Source organism: Eumetopias jubatus, unplaced genomic scaffold (genome assembly GCF_037043125.1).
Source record: "Eumetopias jubatus isolate StellerSeaLion01/CBP00866 unplaced genomic scaffold, mEumJub1_p1.0 scaffold_11, whole genome shotgun sequence".
Taxonomy (NCBI): Eukaryota; Metazoa; Chordata; class Mammalia; order Carnivora; family Otariidae; genus Eumetopias; species Eumetopias jubatus.
The window spans coordinates 84,125,050-84,145,256 of record NW_028274817.1 but is presented as its reverse complement, the minus strand read 5'-3'; the positions used below and the strand labels follow the sequence as shown (position 1 = coordinate 84,145,256).

The 20,207-nt window shown below is 39.9% G+C and overlaps 1 protein-coding gene across 2 annotated transcripts in view; it reads right to left on the bottom strand.

Annotated features, from left to right (window-relative positions):
- DGKK (diacylglycerol kinase kappa) overlaps positions 1 to 20,207 on the bottom strand; it is a 150,236-nt gene that overhangs the window by 95,075 nt on the left and 34,954 nt on the right. For both annotated transcript variants that reach the window (XM_088029012.1, XM_088029013.1), the window contains exons 2-4: positions 4,749 to 4,859; positions 2,940 to 3,020; positions 845 to 949 (exon numbers count right to left, since the gene is read on the bottom strand). In XM_088029012.1, coding sequence (XP_087885138.1) covers positions 845 to 949; positions 2,940 to 3,020; positions 4,749 to 4,859 — 297 coding nt within the window. The remainder of the gene's footprint in view (positions 1 to 844; positions 950 to 2,939; positions 3,021 to 4,748; positions 4,860 to 20,207) is intronic.

Sequence of the window (20,207 nt, the reverse complement as noted above, 5' to 3'; positions counted from 1 at the left end):
TTCTAAACCCTGGCTCCATGATTACCCTCAGATTCATTTATTCATTCAACAAATATTTATTGCACCTCTACTATGTGCCAGACACTGATATAAGAAATCAAATGACAAAAATCCTTCCCGTCTTGAAGCTTACGTAACTTCTAACTATGGTGGGTCTTTAGAAGAGTTGATTGAGGGCATAGCCCAGAGTTTGAATGGTGTACCATTTGTTGCAGGGACCAGTGGCTTGGGGTTTGTTATTACTAAGAAGAAGAACTCTGCTAAGCTTTGGAGAGGACTGCTCCTTGCTCTTCCTTCTACATTTCTTTTGTGGTGCACAGTGAACAGAAAGGCAAAATGACATAGTGTCATTTAGAGTCACATAGCCTGGGTCCAAATCCTGCCTTTGCTACTGAGTGGTTATTTCATTGCTACTGAGTAGTTGTTTCATCTTTGTTTCTTTCTCCTTTGTGAGCCTCAGTTTCGTTAGCTGTTACTATAGTCACTTAGCAGACCCAGGTCAAAACTGCTGATTGCAGATTTGCTAACATAAGAACATCTAAGTTAGCTGCTCACATACATCTTGAGTGTCTCATCCATTGGGCATACAGTGACATCTACATATCAAGTGGATTGTACAGAATTATCCAAACCACATACTTACCAAGGTCAAGTCTGAGTGAATTACTTTTTTTTTTTATAAATAGTTCTAAACAGGTTTCCTAATGATATCCATCTGTAATTCCTGATCACATGGTCTCTACTTCCATCTTATTATTTCTCTGTTTGAAATGTGGCTTAACTAATGCAATCAATTAAATGTTTACTTCTGAAAGTTGTGTGAATTCTCTACTATTTCCCTTACCTTACGAATTTCTCCCTGTTGGACAGTTTTTATGACATTAATCCATTCTTCCATGTCTTTCCGGTTGGGTGCAGCCAGGGTAACTTTTCGTTGTGGTGTGATCACCTAAACAAAAAGTCACATTATTAGCTGGTTCACATTCCACAACTTTGCCCCCAAATATAGCCCGTGAACTCTCCAAAGACTAGACAGGTCTACCAAGCTACTTCTTAAGTGTAAGGCAGAAATTCCCAGAGCCACTTAAATGTAAGACAGAAATTCTCAAATACCTACCCAAAATAATAATGATAATAGTAATAAATAACATTTTAGTGGCATTTACCATGTGCCAGGCACTGCTCTATTCCACTTTATGTATATTATTTCAATCTTCATCATGACCCCATGAGATGGGCATTATTATTTTTCTCATTTCATATTAAGGAAAGCCAAGGCAAAGGGGGTTTAATGACCTGCCCTAGGGCCACCTAGCAGGTAGAAAGCTGAGCCAGGATTAAAATCTAGATTCTTTGACTCCAGAATACATGTTCTTAAACACTAAGCCATGTACCATCTATTACTACAGTGAGGTTGCCTGAAATTCCTACTCACTTACTGCTGCTTTGTCTAGTTAAAAATGGTAAAAGGGTATATGCTTCAGCGGGGTCTGCCTCTTTCTGTTTGAGGGGAGAGTTAAAATAGTGAAGAGTCTAAAAATCCAGTTTCTTTCTTGCTTATAGTCAAGGACAACCTGAAGAGAACTTTACCATTGTGTCTCTTAATCCTGGTTGGTGTATGAACCCTGGCAGGAATAATGAGAAAGCCATGTTGAGGGTCTAGCAGAGGTAGGCCATGGTCAGGACTTGGTCTTTTCCCAGAAGGCAGGAGGGACACAGATGGCTATAGCATCAGTGACTGCTTCAATGGCCCTAGTTGCCTTTACTACCAGCCCCCCAAATCTTGGAACTAGAGCTCACTACACCAGCAAACAATTTCCTTCTCCTTCTGCATGTAGCATAGCATGATTCTGTGATAGATGGGAATAGAATCTAGTGGGAATTATGATAACAGCCACACCTTTGGTCCAAACCCATTCTTGTGTGGGGCTGATCAATGGTGCCTCTATGTTTTAAGTAGGCTAAGGGGCGTCTTAGTCCTTGGTATTTCTCCTCTAGAATAAAGATGAAAAACATTAGCCTATATGCTCATCACCCAAAGGCTGAGATTTTTGCGACTCGGTCAACAGAACTCTCAACCTTACCCTAGGTCACTGTGATGTAATGAGAGAGAGAAATGATAGTAGGGTCTCCCCTCTTATATCCTACTGCTTTCCTTTTGAAAGAGAATGGAATGCGGACCAGCCACAGAAGTGGGGTATTGGGCCTGTAGCTCTTTAGTCTGCTAAGTATCACCCTCCTGAAGAGGAACCCTAGTCTCCATAACCCACTATTGAGACTGGGAGAAGACAGTTCTAGAAGGAGGTGGGTAGGAGAATTCTTGAGCCAATGGACTTGCTATTTTTCAGTGAGGTTTGTGGTCTGGATTCACTTAAATAAGCAAAGACATGTGACATTTCAGCAGTGCCAAACCCTTGAATGCATCCCTTGAAAATCTTCTGCTTTCTTTGAGGTGCTTTCATCAGTAATCTCAGCATAAGGTAGCTTTCATTTTGGATTTAGGTTCTTATCTACTTCATCAAAGGAGAGAGTGTCATGTAGCTTGATTATCTTAATATGTTCTACAGCATATTAGCAGTCTTTTGAAAACCTCCCAATGATAACTCTTCTAAATCAACTTCACCAGGAGGATTGATTTTTTTGTAATACTCATTCTCCCCACAACCCAGAAATCGTTCAGCTTTATATCAGGCTGGTAATAGAGAATAAGGAACATCACTTTTTCCTCTCCACTGATAAGTGGGCTGGTAGAAAATGTTTACATGAATAATCTTCAGCACTCATTTGCATTACTACTTTAAGTGGATTTCCATACACACTTTGGGATCAAAGGAGGCTTGGGAAACCTGAACTCTGAAGAGGCAACACATGGGTATGGCAACCCCTCTACCCAGCTAGCTCACACCCCTACCTATTCAGTCATTTCCAATATTACTTACACAAAAACTATGGCAAAGATTTCTACAGCTGCTTTCTGCCAAGGCGACCTGAGACAGATCAATTGTTTCAAAGCGTGCAAACTGGAAAGAGATAAGAGGAAGAAGGAAAAAAAATCTGGTTAATAATGTCAAGAGATACTAAAAGGTAAACACATACACACACACACACACACACACATACTAATAGACATTTTTGGCAGTCATGAGCCAATCATTTGTTTGACTTGAGTGCTAGGATTTATTTAGCATCATGATTTTTGTTGATATATCGTGTGACATACAAAAACCAAACCAAACTAAAACAAAACACAACTCTTCCTAAAACTATTATGTGGATTTACAGGAAGGCTTAGGTGGTTCAGAAATATTCAAAACTAAGGGTTTATGCTAGAGAAGATAATGGGATATGGTCTAGCTAAGGGCCTACTGGAGCAGATAGGAGTTATTAGCTCCTATTTTATCATCTGGCAACCTTTGACTTTGTTGCTAGTCCTATCCAGTTTGAGGCCTGTGTCTCCTTATACGTTGGCTATAATAGCTAACATCCAGTCAGCAGCAAGAAAAGCAGTACTATGAATACAGATAGGGCTGGCTTCACTGGTATGTAGCCTGTGCATTCATACAAGGCCCTATGTTCAGAAGGGCCCTGCACTTGGTTTAATGCTCTGCTGTTACAATCTTGAAATTTTTAATAATTTCATCTTTGAACTGTTTTGGAAATGAAGTCCAATGGGACAATCACTTATGAACATAAGCAGAGGAGATATGCACAATCTGCATGTCTGCCCCATGTCTTGTCACTCCATTTAGATTCATGGTGCCCATGAGCATAGAATTCCAGTGGACCCATGACGTGTGGGACTTCAACAAGACTCAAAGCAAGTACAAGGTAAGCATGTTACATCTATGACTGAGTAAGTAAGGGAGCTTATAGCCCTGAGAATCCACACTTTCTGTAGGAACTAGAACTTGCCTCAAACAGAGAAAAAGGCAATGGTGTTCTAAGAAATATGAACAAGCAAGGCACCCTATTGTGTTCTTTCTTATGTTACTTCCCTATATTCCTTATATTCTCTAATTATATGTTAGCCAATAATTTATGCTGAAAATGATAACACTGAAGGAAAGGGAAAGATAGGGCAACCCATATTTCCTTTTCTTTTCAGTCAGGGTGTCAGTAGAATGTATAAGTATCAAGATGTGGAATAAAAACAGTTGAGCTGGTGTTGTATACTGGTGAGAACAAAATATATATGTGTGTATGAGCTACTAAATACAAATTATGTAATTTTGGTGGGTTTTCATATGAGCTAAATGCTTTTATATTTGCTTTTAAAACTGGCATTGTATAATATACAGATGAATATAATATAATATACAGATTTTTTCTTAGAATGACATTAAACAACAAATAAAAGATGCCATGACTAATCATTGCATTATATTTTAATATATTTAATGACATTTTTTCCTTGCTTTTTAAATAAGGGACCCTGTATTTTCATTTTGTACTGGGCACCACAAATTGTGTAGTTGGTTCTGATGTAGAAGCTAATTGAGGAATCTATAAAAGGTAAGGGAAAGAGGAGAGGGAAGGGAGAGAAAAGTGTCCCTCATTTGGCCCAAAAGGACAAGTTAAAGGAAAAATAGAAGATCTCAACTTCTACCTTGATGTTTGCCAACATGTCTTTACCGATTGGCCTATTTCCCCTCACAAACATTTCTTGGCATCCCCACCCACTCACCCAATGACAAGATTATATAGATATTCTATAGAATAAATATTCTATATATCATATATTTTCTTACTGCGGGATGGTGTGCAAAACAGAGCCTTTGTCCTCGAACCAGAAAATATCTAAGCTTCCATCTCTTGAAGGAATTACAGTTCTTCAGCAGAGGTCCTTCCTTCAGTATTTTCTGAAAGATAAAAGCATAATGTTGAATAATTAGATGAATTTCCAAGATCATATCACTTGTTCTCTCAGTTAAGAATATCAGGTATCTGGAAGGCTCTATCTCTGTCACATATGTGAGAAATGGCCTGAGAGGCAGACAAAAATACAAGGAAGTTAGTTCAGTCAGAAAAGGAATTGGTTACCCTTGGAAAACACCTTCAGGATGATATAGGCTCTAAATTCCTTAGGATATTTGGCCCAAGAACCATGGAGAACATCTCCACTGGTGGTAGGGGATGGGGAAGAGGGACATGAACACAAAAATATAAAAACAACATTTCTAGGAGAGGATAAGTAATAGGGGAAAACGCTGAGTTCAGCAACAGCAGATATTCAGGAAAGCTCCAGGTTGTAGCTCTAGACCATTCCTATCAGTTTTAGAATGTTCCTTTTAGAATATTAAGTTGGATCACATCCCTTCCTGGCTCACGAGACCCTAATAGCTTCGTAACGTTTTCAGAACCAAATCCAAAGTCTTTACTATGACCTTCAAGGGATTTATTATCTGGTGAGAAAGAAAAACAAGTACCAAAAAGGAACTACCTTCTGATTATTTTCTTTATGTATCTCATAGTCTGGTCACTTTTTCACTTACTTATTGAACTGACTGACTCTAACCAAGCATAGAATCTATTTACTATTTTTACCTTGAGTAAGTTCTCAGTTACATTTATAGGATACAAACCAACATACAAGATTGCCATTTGGGAGAAATATTCACATCCACAAAGCTGGAACTAAACCCATACTGAATGGACAAAGAGCCAGACTTAGTTTAAGTCACCAAATCAAGGCTCTACCATGAATTCCATCCATAATCTAAATTAGAATTCACCACTGAGTGGTTGTGGAAGTGTTTTGTTTGGCCTACCTAGTGTTTTTCAGTTTTTACTTAGTTGATAATATTTAAAAGAAGATTTCGTAGAGAGATTCAAGTTTCCTGTTTCTTAAAAAAACAACAACAACAGAAAATCTGGTAACAGTGTGAACCTCTATTTTCACATGGCAACAATCTGCTGGAACAGAGTAGCAGATGCTCCCTTCAGATTGGGGTGCCTGACTCCAGCAGGCATTTGAGCTTGGGACCCCGATCTAAGCAATCCTTTGCTACTCCCGTTCTCCCAAATGTACACACATCTGTTACAATCTCTGTTCAATTCTCTAATCAATAAGATAGTACTAATAGAACCTCTGTAAGTCAATTGTAAAGTCGGTTCATGAGGAAAGTTTATCTGAGTCCTCTTGATAATTTATGGGAGTTTCAAGGTTATTGTAATACCCTTGAGATGCTTACAAAAGAATGGTGGGAAAGAGTCAAGACAAAGTGAACAGTAAGATCTTGTGGGAAGGGAAAAACTGGCAGGGAGAGTGAGAAATTTTATTTAAATTTTTGAAACTGAGTCATCAATGAGAAAACAACTCTTCTAAGCATTGCAATTACACCAGTCTTTCTCTGGTCTGGTGGCCTATAGTACATACTCTCCATGATGGTATTTAATTTTCTCTATCCTAACTTCCTCACCTCTATGCCATATATTCTTCTACACTAAGTCTTCATGATACCTAAGCAGTCATATTATCCCTTTCTGCTAAAGACTAAAGTTCAAAATTTTAACTGCTCCAACCATTGAAACCATGGCCATTATTTCTGCTCCTTTCTCAAGTTATTCTACTCCGTTGATTATTAAATGCTTCTCATACTGTTCTTAGTTTTGTCATATACAGTGTCCCCTGTAATAGCTTATTTTACAGTTTTTGGGTGGATATTTTCCCCTTCCCTACATTTTCAGTTTAAAGCTTCCCTTTACTTCTTTAAAGCCTCCCTTAACTTCAACATTCTTCTTACTGCCACTGCCATACCTAGCTCTCTTCTCTTTCTGTTCCTTTCAGGCGTGGCATGATGGGATGAGGTAGTAATGAGAAATGAGGAGGGGGATTTTTTCCTCCAGAAGAGTCCATAACTCTGGGCTTTCTGCCCTTCAGGAAATTCTCAGACCCCGGTGATTTGAAATATTGAAATAAGTAGAATTCAGCCTCTTCTCCCCAGCTGCTTCCTTCTATCAACTCTTAGTAATGATCACTCTTTGATTCCCCTTCCTGGTACTAAAGAAATGTTCTCTTTTCTTCTCTTACCTGCGCCTTGCTAATTAATGACATCCTGTTATCCATCCCAAGGACACAGTGAACCAATCAATTAATTAATCTATTAATCTGAGGACACAGCAAGTCATCAAAACCTTCATTTCTCATTCCATGAACCTAGCATTTGTCACAGTCAAGAAAAAGGAAAAAAAAGACTTTGTGGTGCATGTATCATTGAATGGAGTGCTTCATTCATATTTTCTGAGCTTCTACTATGGACTCCACCCTTGGCAGGGCCCTTTGGGGTAGCTGAAGAAATTGCAGGCACATTCCCTGCCTCAAAGATGAGGATAGTGGGAGTAGAGGAGGAGGCACTGATAATTCATGTAGAGAAACACAAAGTTATGTGAGCTCAGAGAATTATTTGAAAGAGCCTTGGAGGCTTCATGCTTATTGCTCTAAATGTTTGCCTTCTGATTCAAATGAGGGGTTCCACCAAGACAGTGGCTATCTTCTCATATATCCTGTCATTGGGTACACCAGCCAAATCACAATTATCCCCTCTCTGTCCCATAATATTAAACTGGTCACTTTGAATGCACAGTTTTAAGTACAGGGCTATCTAGTCATTATCCATAGAAGGCTGGTTGGTAACAAAAGGCTCATCAAGACCTAGTAGGGCAACTGGAGAGACCAAGATCAGTTGCCACTAAATTCTAGGTGATTATTATGATTGAATGCTGACCAGTGTTACCAGCTCATTCCATTTTTCAAGACAAGCTGGCAATACGAGCTAAAATCTATGTGAAGTTTTGTAACATTGAAATACTAGCAACTAACTCATTTTTCTAAAAAAAAATTTTTGAGTGCCAAACAAAACATGTATGCAGGCCAAAGTCCACCTACAGCAACCAGTCTGCAATTTCTGAACTATAACTATTGTCACTTTCTCTAGAGGACAAAGTGAATTAAGTGGTGGGTATTTTTAGTGTCAGAGGAGATTGCAGTGTATGAATTTAGAATCTGTGTGTAAGGATCCTGCATATGAGATATATACTACCATGTTGGGAGCAGATAAATGTTGATGTGATTTATGTATAGTAAGTATGAAGGTTAGAAAGCCATATAAGAGTTTCTTAAGTTCTAAACACAGACTCTATATCATCAACTCTGAACTACAAATATCAAAATCTCTGTTGGAAAAAGGTAAAGTTCCTATAGTTCTTTTCTTTTGAACTCTGTCCACCTTTGGGAGAAACTTACCTACTAACCCAATCCCCCTGTTTTTAAATAAACCACTTTTTATTTAAAACTCAATAAGCAGCCCCAGTTTTAACAAGCAGAAGCTAAAAATCACTCAATCAATGGGTTGCCTCAAGTCAATAAAATATGTGCATGCAAACAAACGTTTACCTGCTTAAGGCCACTAAACCTAACACGGATGTGAGACAAAAATTGGAAGACACACAAACATGCATACACACACCCTGCAAAGGGAGGCTTTGGAAGAAGAGCCCTTGTATCCCATGAGAGGATTTGCACAGTGTTTCCCAGTTCCTGGCTGCTTGCAGATAACATCATCTCATTACCTTCCACCACAACCATGCAGTGGTACCTCCAATTTCCAGAAGGTAAATCTGAGGCTTGGATGTTTTCTGTTACTTTGCTTGAGGAACCACAATTACAAAATGCTGGTGGGCTCTATGCTCTTTCCACTACTCTGCCCATGACAAGAAAACAAGGAGTGACTGATTAATTAGTATGCACACCACAGAGTGAACACACTAATCTCCAAACTTTGTCCTGAAAGACAAGACCATAGATACCTAAGATTAAAAGCTGTTCTATGAACAGCTCTGAATATTCAGTACTAAAACTGTTAATAAGCTTCCCTCTAAGAGGCAAATGGTAATCCATAGTGGGAAAGAACTCCTGTGTTTTTTTTTTTTTTAAGTGACTGTCCAGGATTGACTAGAAAAGTGATGAGAATTCACATGTATACAGCACTTTCAATTGAAAAGTGCTTTTACTTTTGTTATTGAATCCTCTCAGCAGCTCTTTGAAGTAAGTATTGAAGGCATATAACTCAATTCTGCCCTATGAAAGATAACCTGAACTTCAATTTAATTGGCTTGTCAATATATTTTTATTTCTAAGACATTATCGAGGTGCTTGAAATTTTTCTTCTCAAATAAGATTGTCAATGTTTGTTTTGCATTTCTGAGATTTTGCAGTGTCTTGGGGCGAAAATATTTGTCAGAAGAACGCATCTCTTATGTTATTATGAAAGGTAATGAGGAATAGGATTCTATATGTGAAATTTTCTTGGTGGCCACATTTACAGGCATACAACTATTTCATAAAATGGAGCACACCCGTAATCCTTTTGGTCCAAGCTGCCACACTTCTGTGGCAATGTTTTGATGCTGTGGATAGGAAGGAGTTAGGAAGGGTCATAGGATCCTTGTACATGCTGAAATGTCATGTGACACACCTGATGCTTCTTAAACCAGAACATACTGCAGGCAAGCCTCCTACTCCTTCCTGCCAGTTCTATCTGACATTAAAACTGAAACACTGCAGTGTCCACTCTTAAACTCTCAAGGTTGCCTGTTTTGTAGTAGGAGTGAGTGTGGTGTTGAGTTCAATTACCGCAGAGATGGATCAGCTTCATTCAGATCCAAGAACGCAGGACCTACCAAAGTGTAGGTAATTCAGGTTCACACAAAATGTCTTTGCCTAAACTGTAGCAGCCCTTGCAGAGGAAGCTAGAGCTTTGGAAAGCTCTGCTTCAGTTTCCTTTCGGGTCTTCTTTGATAAGCCAATCTCCATTATTTCCAGAAATTCTTGCATCCTGGCCCAAATGATCTCTGTCCCTGATGCTCTACAACTCAGCATGTACAAATTAATTGCCAGTAGTGAGGGTAAGCATTTCCCTTGCCCATATTTATTAAATATCTTCTATAAAATATCTCAACAGGGTCTATAAAGCAGCCCAATTTCCTATATATAATTAACACCTGCCAAATCCCCAAAGCTGTGACTATCTGCTACGTCTGTTTTTCTGTGGCTCAGTGGGTTTTTGATGGGTGAGGTTTTAGGTTTCTTTTTTACTCTTTCCTAGCAAAAGGAGCTCTTATTACATAGCCAAATTGAATTCCACCCCCAACCCATCAAAGAGTAGGCAAGCATCATGACATGTACCACTACCTGTTATTAGCTGGCTGCTCTTCTGTTTTACTTCCTCATGCTGCTCTTGGGAGGGAGGTGGATCAAGTTGAGGGATGAGTAGGTCATCACTCTTCAAGTGAGAACTGGACTCCTACTATGAGCACAGCTGAGGAAGCCAGGTTCCTGCCCATGGCTCCTTCAGCCTAAAAATCTGGAACATCTCTTCTCTTTGCTTTGGGGGCGGAGGTGATGGGAAGAAAGCCATTTCCCAAAATGGCCTGCCAAAGTTGATTCAGAGCAACAATGTTTGATTTGGTTAAAATGCAACTCTGGGTGCTTTAGGCTTTAAACAAGGCCAGACCTGCTGTTTCACTGAAAGCTTTACATTCCCCAGGGTCCTTTTGACATGGCAGGAGTCAGACAGACTGGCTCCAGCATTTACTAGCTGTGTGACCTTGGGCAAATCACTTAACCTCTCTGAGCCTCTAACAAGACAAAGAAATTGTCTTGTTAGATGAGGATATCTCACAGAACATTTGCCTGCCATTCTATAAGTGTGAGTCTCTTCTGGACTGTGGAGGCAGGGGCTTGTGCCACAGTTTCTTTCATCCCACTAATGGGAGCTTTCCCCTTGGCACTAGCAACCCTGGCTGCTAAGGGCTGCAGCAGAAGAATGCAAAGGTGACCAATTGTCCCAGTTTCCCCAGGACTGTCAGTGCTAAACCCAGGAGAGTCATGGGAAAACCAAGATCTGTTGGTCACCCTTACACTGAAGAGTCAGATCTTTCTACGGCTCAGGTCCGCAAAGACTATAACTGCAAATCCCTCCTGCTACTTCCTGTGCTAAGGAAGAACTATAGATGATCATCCATGTCCCTCTTCTCTATTAGTGAAAATGATGCTACATTTTTTTCTGAGTAGGTAAAAACATATCATTCAAAAGATATTTTATACACATGCACAAACATACATACAGGTATTATTTTGCCTTCATGTACGCAGTGTTTTGTGTCTCACTTTCTATGCCTAATTTATCATGGAGTCCTTTCAGTATTGGTACATACTGAGCTACCTCATTTCTTTTTACAACTGCATAGCATTCCACTGTATGGATATAATGTGATTTACTTAAACAGTCCCCTACTGGTGGAAGTGGTTTAAAATCTTATTCTATTACAAACAACACTGCAGTGACTTTCTGTATATCCATGTCATTTTGCACCGGTGTGATTACGTTGATAAGACAAATACCAGGGGCCAGTAACTTTAAAACTAGTCTACTGGGACCATAAAGCCTAAACACATGTGTCTTCCCAAATCTCTCTGCTCTCTCTCCCTTTCCTTTTTCTATTATTGGAGTTTCCTAGGAAGGGTAAGGACTACTAATTGCTTGGGGGTTGGGGAGGAGGTGAGTAATTTGGACCCAGGCTGACAAAGTACAGAAAACAGTAACCTGGCTCTTAATAATTGCCCTGGGACCAGCAGCAACCAGGAAGGGGCATGAGCTTAGCTGAGTCCTCCCAGACCTACACAGAGATTTGAGTGCTGGTTTTGCTGCATTGAACTCTGCAGACTTGAACATGCTCTTTCCCTGCTATAAGGGACCAGTAACTTAGCTGTGGGTGGGGATATGAAGATGGGGTCTACATAGTTCAAAGTCTGTGCTCTTGCCACAAAACTGCCTTTTAACTTTCAGAGCTAACCTTGACCTTAGCAATGACTAATCTTCTCCCTCCTCACCCTGTTAGAAATGATGAAAATAAATCCCTCAGAGGGACTGTACTTACCCAAGTCAAACAGAAAATTAGTGGCAGGACCAGGACTGGGGCTTCAGGCCACTGTATTTTAGTGGTGGGGGGAATCTTCATTGACTCTTTAGTGGGACTGAAGGTGCCTTATAACCACAGCCATTGAGTTTGCTCCGTATTGGAAGTGCCTCCTGGAACATGTGCATAGTTTCGGGGGCTGTAGCAGGATAGCATGGAAAGGGATGCCAGGAGACCAGCAGGAAGATAGCTTGACTCTGAGAGTTGGATTAAGAGGAAGGGTTGGGTCAGAGCTTTGGAAGTTTGGGGAGAATAGTGGCTTAGGTCTTCCTCTGCAAATAGAGGGATGACTAAAGTTGTCAACCAGAGAAAAGAGGATTGTTTTTGAGCCTTGGGAGAACGAAAAGCTTAGAAGCAGGAAATCCAGCGAAAGGAATGGTGTAAGTGGGAGCTTAGTGGAAGACTTCTGTTGCTACAGCACAGTTGCTAATGGTTAGAAAAGGAAGTTAAGTGGTCACACAAGGTCCTTAAATGAAAGATATCAGAGAATTTTGGACCCTGGTCTTTAAGTTAACAAAGATCACAGAGACCAGGGCACCAATTATCTAGTGCCACCAACTTATAAGGAATGACTGCTTCCAACTGCCTTATTCCCCACCCTTTCACCTGACCATCAGCTACCAAAGATGGATATGTTCTTCTGTGGGTGTTTCTTCTTGGGGACAGTCCCCCTGCTGCTTCCAGCTCTGGGATACCACCACCAAGCCACATGATATCCTAACCACCTCCTATGAGACCAGTAGTTCCTGTTCTGACTCTGGTGATGACCTCATTGAAGCAGCCAGGGCAGTGATTTCTTCTCTGAGTTTCTCTTCAACAACTCCCCTCCAAAGGAAGAGAGTTGTTTTTGGCTGACAATGGCCTGCTATTAGCCCTTGGTTTACATGCATTATTTCATTTAATGCCCATAGTAACAGTCCTGTAAGGGAGGTGGAGAAGTTGAGGTTTAGAGAGGTTAAGTGACTAGTTCAAGTCATAGTAACCCGGGTCTGTCTGACTTTACTGCCTGTCCTTTCCAAATACCATGCATCTACAAGATGGTCACCATGTCCTGGCTTGGGTGTCAGGTCTAACCTGATAATCATTTTAGTCCACTTCTTCACCCAATAGGGGCCACTATTTCACCCAATAGGAAAAGCCATGGGCTGGTAATGTCTGCAGATTTCCCACTAGTTTAGCTGGAGTAGACCATGTACTGCAAATGATTCACAAATGGGGAGAAAAAAATCACAATCCTTTGGAGCATTGCCCGAAATACCGTAATTCCAAATTTTGCATATTTTTTCACAATATCTGATACTTTATTTTTAAATAGAAAGGAACTATTACTATAGAAAGCGTTATATATAACCAAATCAACAAAACAAACCTATGACTGACAAAAAAGATGGAAACATCATTGTGAAAGTACTTACTATACAAAATCTTACCTCAATAGCTACTACTTGGCAAAAATATTAAATTAACATCCATATTATTATTACAATTAATATTGTTAAAAGCAACTTGTGTCAACAATACTTCAATTTTTTGTCTTTAAATTTTTTATTGTTATGTTAATCACCATACATTACATCATTAGTTTTTGATGTAGTGTTCCATGATTCATTGTTTGTACATAACACCCAGTGCTCCATGCAGAACGTGCCCTCTTTGATACCTATCACCAGGCTAACCCATACCCCCACCCCCTCCCCTCTAGAACCCTCAGTTTGTTTTTCAGAGTCCATCGTCTCTCATGGTTCGTCTCCCCCTCTGATTTCCACCCCTTCATTCTTCCCCTCCTGCTATCTTCTTTTTTCTTCTTAACATATATTGCATTATTTGTTTCAGAGGTACAGATCCGTGATTCAACAGTCTTGCACAATTCACAGCACTCACCATAGCACATACCCTCCCCAATGTCTATCACCCAGCCACCCCATCCCACCCACCCCACCCCCACTCCAGCAACCCTCAGTTTGTTTCCTGAGATTAAGAATTCCTCATATCAGTGAGGTCATATGATACATGTCTTGCTCTGATTGACTTTTTTCACTCAGCATAACACCCTCCAGTTCCATCCATGTCATTGCAAATGGCAAGATCTCATTCCTTTTGATGGCTGCATAATATTCCAATGTATTTTTTTACCACTTCTTCTTTATCCATTCATCTGTCAATGGACATCTTGGCTCTTTCCACAGTTCAGCTATTGTGGACATTGCTGCTATAAACATCGGGGTGCACGTACCCCTTCAGATCCCTATATTTGTATCTTTGGGGTAAATACCCAGTAGTGCAATTGCTGGATCCTATGGTAACTCTATTTTCAACTTTCTGAGGAACCTCCATACTGTTTCCCCGAGTGGTTGCACCAACTTGCATTCCCACCAACAGTGTAGGAGGGTTCCCCTTTCTCCGCATCCCCTGCCAACATCTGTCGTTTCCTGACTTATTAATTTTAGCCATTCTGACTGGTGTGAGGTGGTATCTCATTGAGGTTTTGATTTGGATTTCCCTGATGCTGAGCGATGTTGAACACTTTTTCATGTGTCTGTTGGCCGTTTGGATGTCTTCTTTGGAAAAATGTCTGTTCATGTCTTCTGCCCATTTCTTGATTGGATTATTTGTTCTTTGGGTGTTGAGTTTGATAAGTTCTTTATCGATTTTGGATACTAGCCCTTTATCTGATATGTCATTTGCAAATATCTTCTCCCATTCTGTCGGTTGTCTTTTGGTTTTGTGGACTGTTTCTTTTGCTGTGTAAAAGCTTTTTATCTTGAGGAAATCCCAATAGTTCATTTTTGCCCTTGCTTCCCTTGCCTTTGGCAATGTTTCTAGGAAGAAGTTGCTGCGGCTGAGGTCGAAGTGGTTGCTACCTGTGTCCTCCTTTAGGATTTTGATGGACTCCTGTCTCACGTTTAGGTCTTTCAACCATTTTGAGTCTACTTTTGTGTGTGGTGTAAGGAAATGGTCCAGTTTCATTCTTCTGCATGTGGCTGTCCAATTTTCCCAACACCATTTGTTGAAGAGACTGTCTTTTTTCCATTGGACATTCTTTTCTGCTTTGTCAAAGATGAGTTGACCATAGAGTTGAGGGTCCATTTCTGGGCTCTCTATTCTGTTCCACTGATCTATGTGTCTGTTTTTGTGCCAGTACCATACTGTCTTGATGATGACAGCTTTGTAATAGAGCTGGAAGTCCGGAATTGTGATGCCGCCAGCTTTGCTTTTCTTTTTCAACATTCCTCTGGCTATTTGGGGTCTTTTCTGGTTCCATACAAATTTTAGGATAATTTGTTCTATTTCTTTGAAAAAAGTGGATGATATTTTGACGGGGATTATATTGAATGTATAGATTGCTCTAGGCAGCATTGATATCTTCACAATATTTGTTCTTCCAATCCATGAGCATGGAACGTTTTTCCATTTCTTTGTGTCTTCCTTAATTTCTTTCATGAGTATTTTATAGTTTTCTGAGTACAGATTCTCTGCCTCTCTGGTTAGATTTATTCCTAGGTATCTTATGGTTTTGGGTGCAATTGTAAATGGGATCGACTCCTTAACTTCTCTCTCTTCTGTCTTGGTGGTGGTGTATAGGAATGCCATTGATTTCTGTGCATTGATTTTATATCCTGCCACTTGACTGAATTCCTGTATGAGTTCTAGCAGTTTTGGGGTGGAGTCTTTTGGGTTTTCCACATAAAGTATCATATCATCTGCAAAGAGTGAGAGTTTGACTTCCTCTTTGCCGATTTGGGTGCCTTTCATTTCTTTTTGTTGTCTGATTGCTGTGGCTAGGACTTCTAGTACTATGTTGAATAGCAGTGGTGATAGTGGACATCCCTGCCACGTTCCTGACCTTAGGGGGAAAGCTCTCAGCTTTTCCCCACTGAGAATGATATTCACTGTGGGTTTTTCATAGATGGCTTTTATGATATTGAGGTCTGTACCCTCTACCCCTATACTCTGAAGAGTTTTGATCAAGAAAGGATGCTGTACTTTGTCAAATGCTTTTTCTGCATCTATTGAGAGGATCATATGGTTCTTGTTCTTTCTTTTGTTAATGTATTGTATCACGTTGATTGATTTGCGGATGTTGAACAAACCTTGCAGGCCAGGGATAAATCCCACTTGGTCATGGTGAATAATCCCTTTTTTAAAAGATTTTATTTATTTATTTGAGAGAGAGAGAATGAGAGAGAGAGAGCACAAGAGGGAAGAGGGTCAGAGGGAGAAGCAGACTCCCCGTTGAGCAGGGAGCCCGATGCGGGACTCGATCCCGGGACTCCAGGATCACGACCTGAGCCGAAGGCAGTCGCTTAACCAACTGAGCCACCCAGGCGCCCGTGAATAATCCTTGGATACTATTGGCTAATATTTTGGTGAGAATTTTTGCATCCATGTTCATCAAGGATATTGGTCTGTAATTCTCCTTTTTGATGGGGTCTTTGTCTGGTTTGGGGATCAAGGTAATGGTGGCCTCCTAAAATGAGTTTGGAAGTTTTCCTTCCATTTCTATTTCTTGGAACAGTTTCAGAAGAATAGGTATTAATTCTTCTTTGAATGTTTGGTAGAATTCCCCTGGGAAGCCATCTGGCCCTGGGCTTTTGTTTGTTGGGAGATTTTTGATGACTGCTTCAATTTCCTTAGTGGTTATAGGTCTGTTCAGGTTTTCTCTTTCTTCCTGGTTCAGTTTTGGTAGTGGATACATCTCTAGGAATGCATCCATTTCTTCCAGGTTATCTAATTTGCTGGCATATAGTTGCTCATAATATGTTCTTATAATTGTATTTCTTTGGTGTTGGTTGTGATCTCTCCTCTTTCATTCATGATTTTGCTGATTTGGGTCATTTCTCTTTTCCTTTTGATAAGTCTGGCCAGGGGTTTATCAATCTTGTTAATTCTTTCAAAGAACCAGCTCCTAGTTTCGTTGATCTGTTCTACTGTTCTTTTGGTTTCTATTTCATTGATTTCTCTCTGATCTTTATTATTTCTCTTCTCCTGCTGGGTTTAGGCTTTATTTGCTGTTTTTTCTCTAGCTCCTTTAGGTGTAGAGCTAGGTTGTATATTTGAGACCTTTCTTGTTTCTTGAGAAAGGCTTGTATTGCTATATACTTTCCTCTTAGGACTGCCTTTGCTGCATCCCAAAGATTTTGAACAGTTGTGTTTTCATTTTCATTGGTTTCCATGAATTTTTTAAATCCTTCTTTAATTTTCTGGTTGACCCATTCATTCTTTAGTCGGATGCTCTTTAGCCTCCATGTATTTGAGTTCTTTCCAACTTTCCTCTTGTGATTGAGTTCTAGTTTCAAAGCATTGTGGTCTGAAAATATGCAGGGAATAATCCCAATCTTTTGGTACCGGTTGAGACCTGATAGGATGTGATCTATTCTGGAGAATGTTCCATGGGAACTAGAGAAGAATGTGTATTCCATTGCTTTGGGATGGAATGTTCTGAATATGTCTGTGAAGTCCATTTGGTCCAGTGTGTCATTTAAAGTCTTTATTTCCTTGTTGATCTTTTGCTTAGATGACCTGTCCATTTCAGTCAGGGCGGTGTTAAAGTCCCTCACTATTATTGTATTGTTGTCAGTGTGTTTCTTTGCTTTTGTTATTAATTGCCTTATATAATTGGCTGCTCCCATGTTAGGGGCATAGATATTTACAATTGTTAGATCTTCTTGTTGGATAGACCCTTTAAGTAGGATATAGTGTCCTTCCTCATCTCTTATTCCAGTCTTTGGTTTAAAATCTAATTTGTCTGATATAAGTATTGCCAGCCTAGCTTTCTTTTGGTGTCCATTAGCATGGTAAATGGTTTTGCACCCCCTCACTTTCAATCTGGGGGTGTCTTTGGGTCTAAAATAAGTCTCTTGCAGACAGCACATCAATGGGTCTTGTTTTTTAATCCAATCTGATAGCCTGTGTCTTTTGATTGGGGCATTTAGCCCATTTACATTCAGGGTAACTATTGAAAGGTATGAATTTAGTGCCATTGTATTGCCTGTAAGGTGACTGTTACTGTATATTGTCTGTGTTCCTTTCTGGTCTATGCTGCTTTTAGGCTCTCTCTTTGCTTAGAGGACCCCTTTCGATATTTCTTTTAGGTCTGGTTTCGTGTTTGCAAATTCCTTTAGTTTTTGTTTGTCCTGGAAGCTTTTTCTCTCTCCTTCTATTTTCAATGACAGCCTAGCTGGATATAGTATTCTTGGCTGCATATTTTTCTTATTTAGTGCTCTGAATATATCATGCCAGTCCTTTCTGACCTGCCAGGTCTCTGTGGATAGGTCTGTTGCCAATCCAATGTTTCTACCATTATAGGTTATATATCTCTTCTCCCGAGCTGCTTTCAGGATTTTCTCTTTGTCTCTGAGACTTGTAAGTTTTCCTATTAGATGTCGGGGTGTTGGCCTATTTTTAGTGATTTTGAGGGGGATTCTCTGTGCCTCCTGGATTTTGATGCCTGTTTTCTTCCCCACATTAGGGAAGTTCTCTGCTCTAATTTGCTCCAATATACCTTCTGCCCCTCTCTCTCTTTCTTCTTCTTCTGGGATCCCAATTATTCTAATGTTGTTTCGTCTTATGGTATCGCTTATCTCTCGAATTCTGCCCTCATGATCCAGTAGTTGTTTATCTCTCTTTTTCTCAGCTTTTTTTTAAAAGATCTTATTTATTTATTTGAGAGAGCGAGAATGAGAGAGAGAGAGCACATGAGGGGGGGAGGGTCAGAGGGAGAAGCAGACTCCCTGCTGAGCAGGGAGCCCGATGTGGGACTCGATCCCGGGACTCCAGGATCATGACCTGAGCCGAAGGCAGTCGCTTAACCAACTGAGCCACCCAGGCGCCCTCTCAGCTTCTTTATTTTCCATCATTTGGTCTTCTATATCGCTGATTCTCTCTTCTGCCTCACTTATCCTAGCAGTTAGTGCTTTTTGATTTTGACTTGGTTAGATTTTAGTTCTTTTATTTCTCCAGAAAAGGTTTCTCTAATAATTTCCATGCTCTTTTCAAGCCTAGGTAGTATCTTTAAAATCATCATTCTGAACTCTAGGTCCAATATCGTACTAATGTCCATATCGAGTAGGTCCCTTGCAGACGGTACTACCTCTTGTTCTTTTTGTTGAGGTGATTTTTTTCCATCTTGTCATTTTGTCCAGAGGAGAATAGATGAATGAGAGAACAAAATGCTAACAGGGTAACCACGTCCCCAGAAAATATACTCTAAACAAATCAGAAAAGACCTGAAACCAGGGGAAAGAAAGGGAAAGAAAGAAAAATGAAAGAGAAAAAAAGAAAAAGAAAAAGATAAAAACAAACAAAAACAGAACAAAACAAAAAAAAAACAGAATATGATCAAATATGATCAGGCTGGTGCATAGATCAGTGCCACACACTAGATTTTGGGTGTATTTTGGTCTGTTAGAAGAAAGCATCTCCCAGAATTTTAAAGAAAGAAAGACATATATGTACAAAATAAGGGTTGATATGATGAAGGGATGAAATATGACTGTAAAGATGAAAATTATAAAAAATTTTATAAAAGGAATTGATAAGAAGTTGTTTGAAAAAAGAAAGAAGAGGGTTTAAAAAGAAAGAAAGAAAGAAAAAAGGGGGAGAGAATGTGATGAGGCAGGAGAGTAGAACAAAGCCATACACTAGAGATTTAGGGTATATTTTGATTTGTTAGAAGAAACTGCATTCCAAAATTTTAAAGCGAGAACAACATATATATGTGCCAAAAATAAGGGTAACTACTATGAAGGGATAGAATATGACTCTAAAAATGAAAAATAAAAATGTTTTTTTAAAAAGGGGATTGATAAGATGTTGGTTGGAAAAGGGAAAAAGAAAAATTAAAAAAAAAAGACAGTTAAAAAAATTAACTTTGGAAGCCTAAAGAATCATGGTAAAAAAGCCATGAATTCTATGTGCAGTATTCCCCTAGCACTGGAGTTCTGCCGTTCTCATTGATCGGCAAACTTGGTCTTGGTGAGCTGTTCCTGCTGATCTTCTGGGGGAGGGGCCTGTTGCCATGGTACCCAAATGTCTTTGCCGGAGGTGGAATTGCCCCGCCCCTCCCGGGGCCAGGCTAAGTAATCTGCTTGGGTTTGCTCTCCGAGCTTTTGTTTCCTGCAAGTTTTCCATACAGCTTTGGAGGATGAGAGTGAAAATGGCGGTCTCCCAATCTCCGCCCTGGAGAAGCCGAGAACTCGGGGCCCTGCTCCTCAGTATGGCCCCAGAGAAAA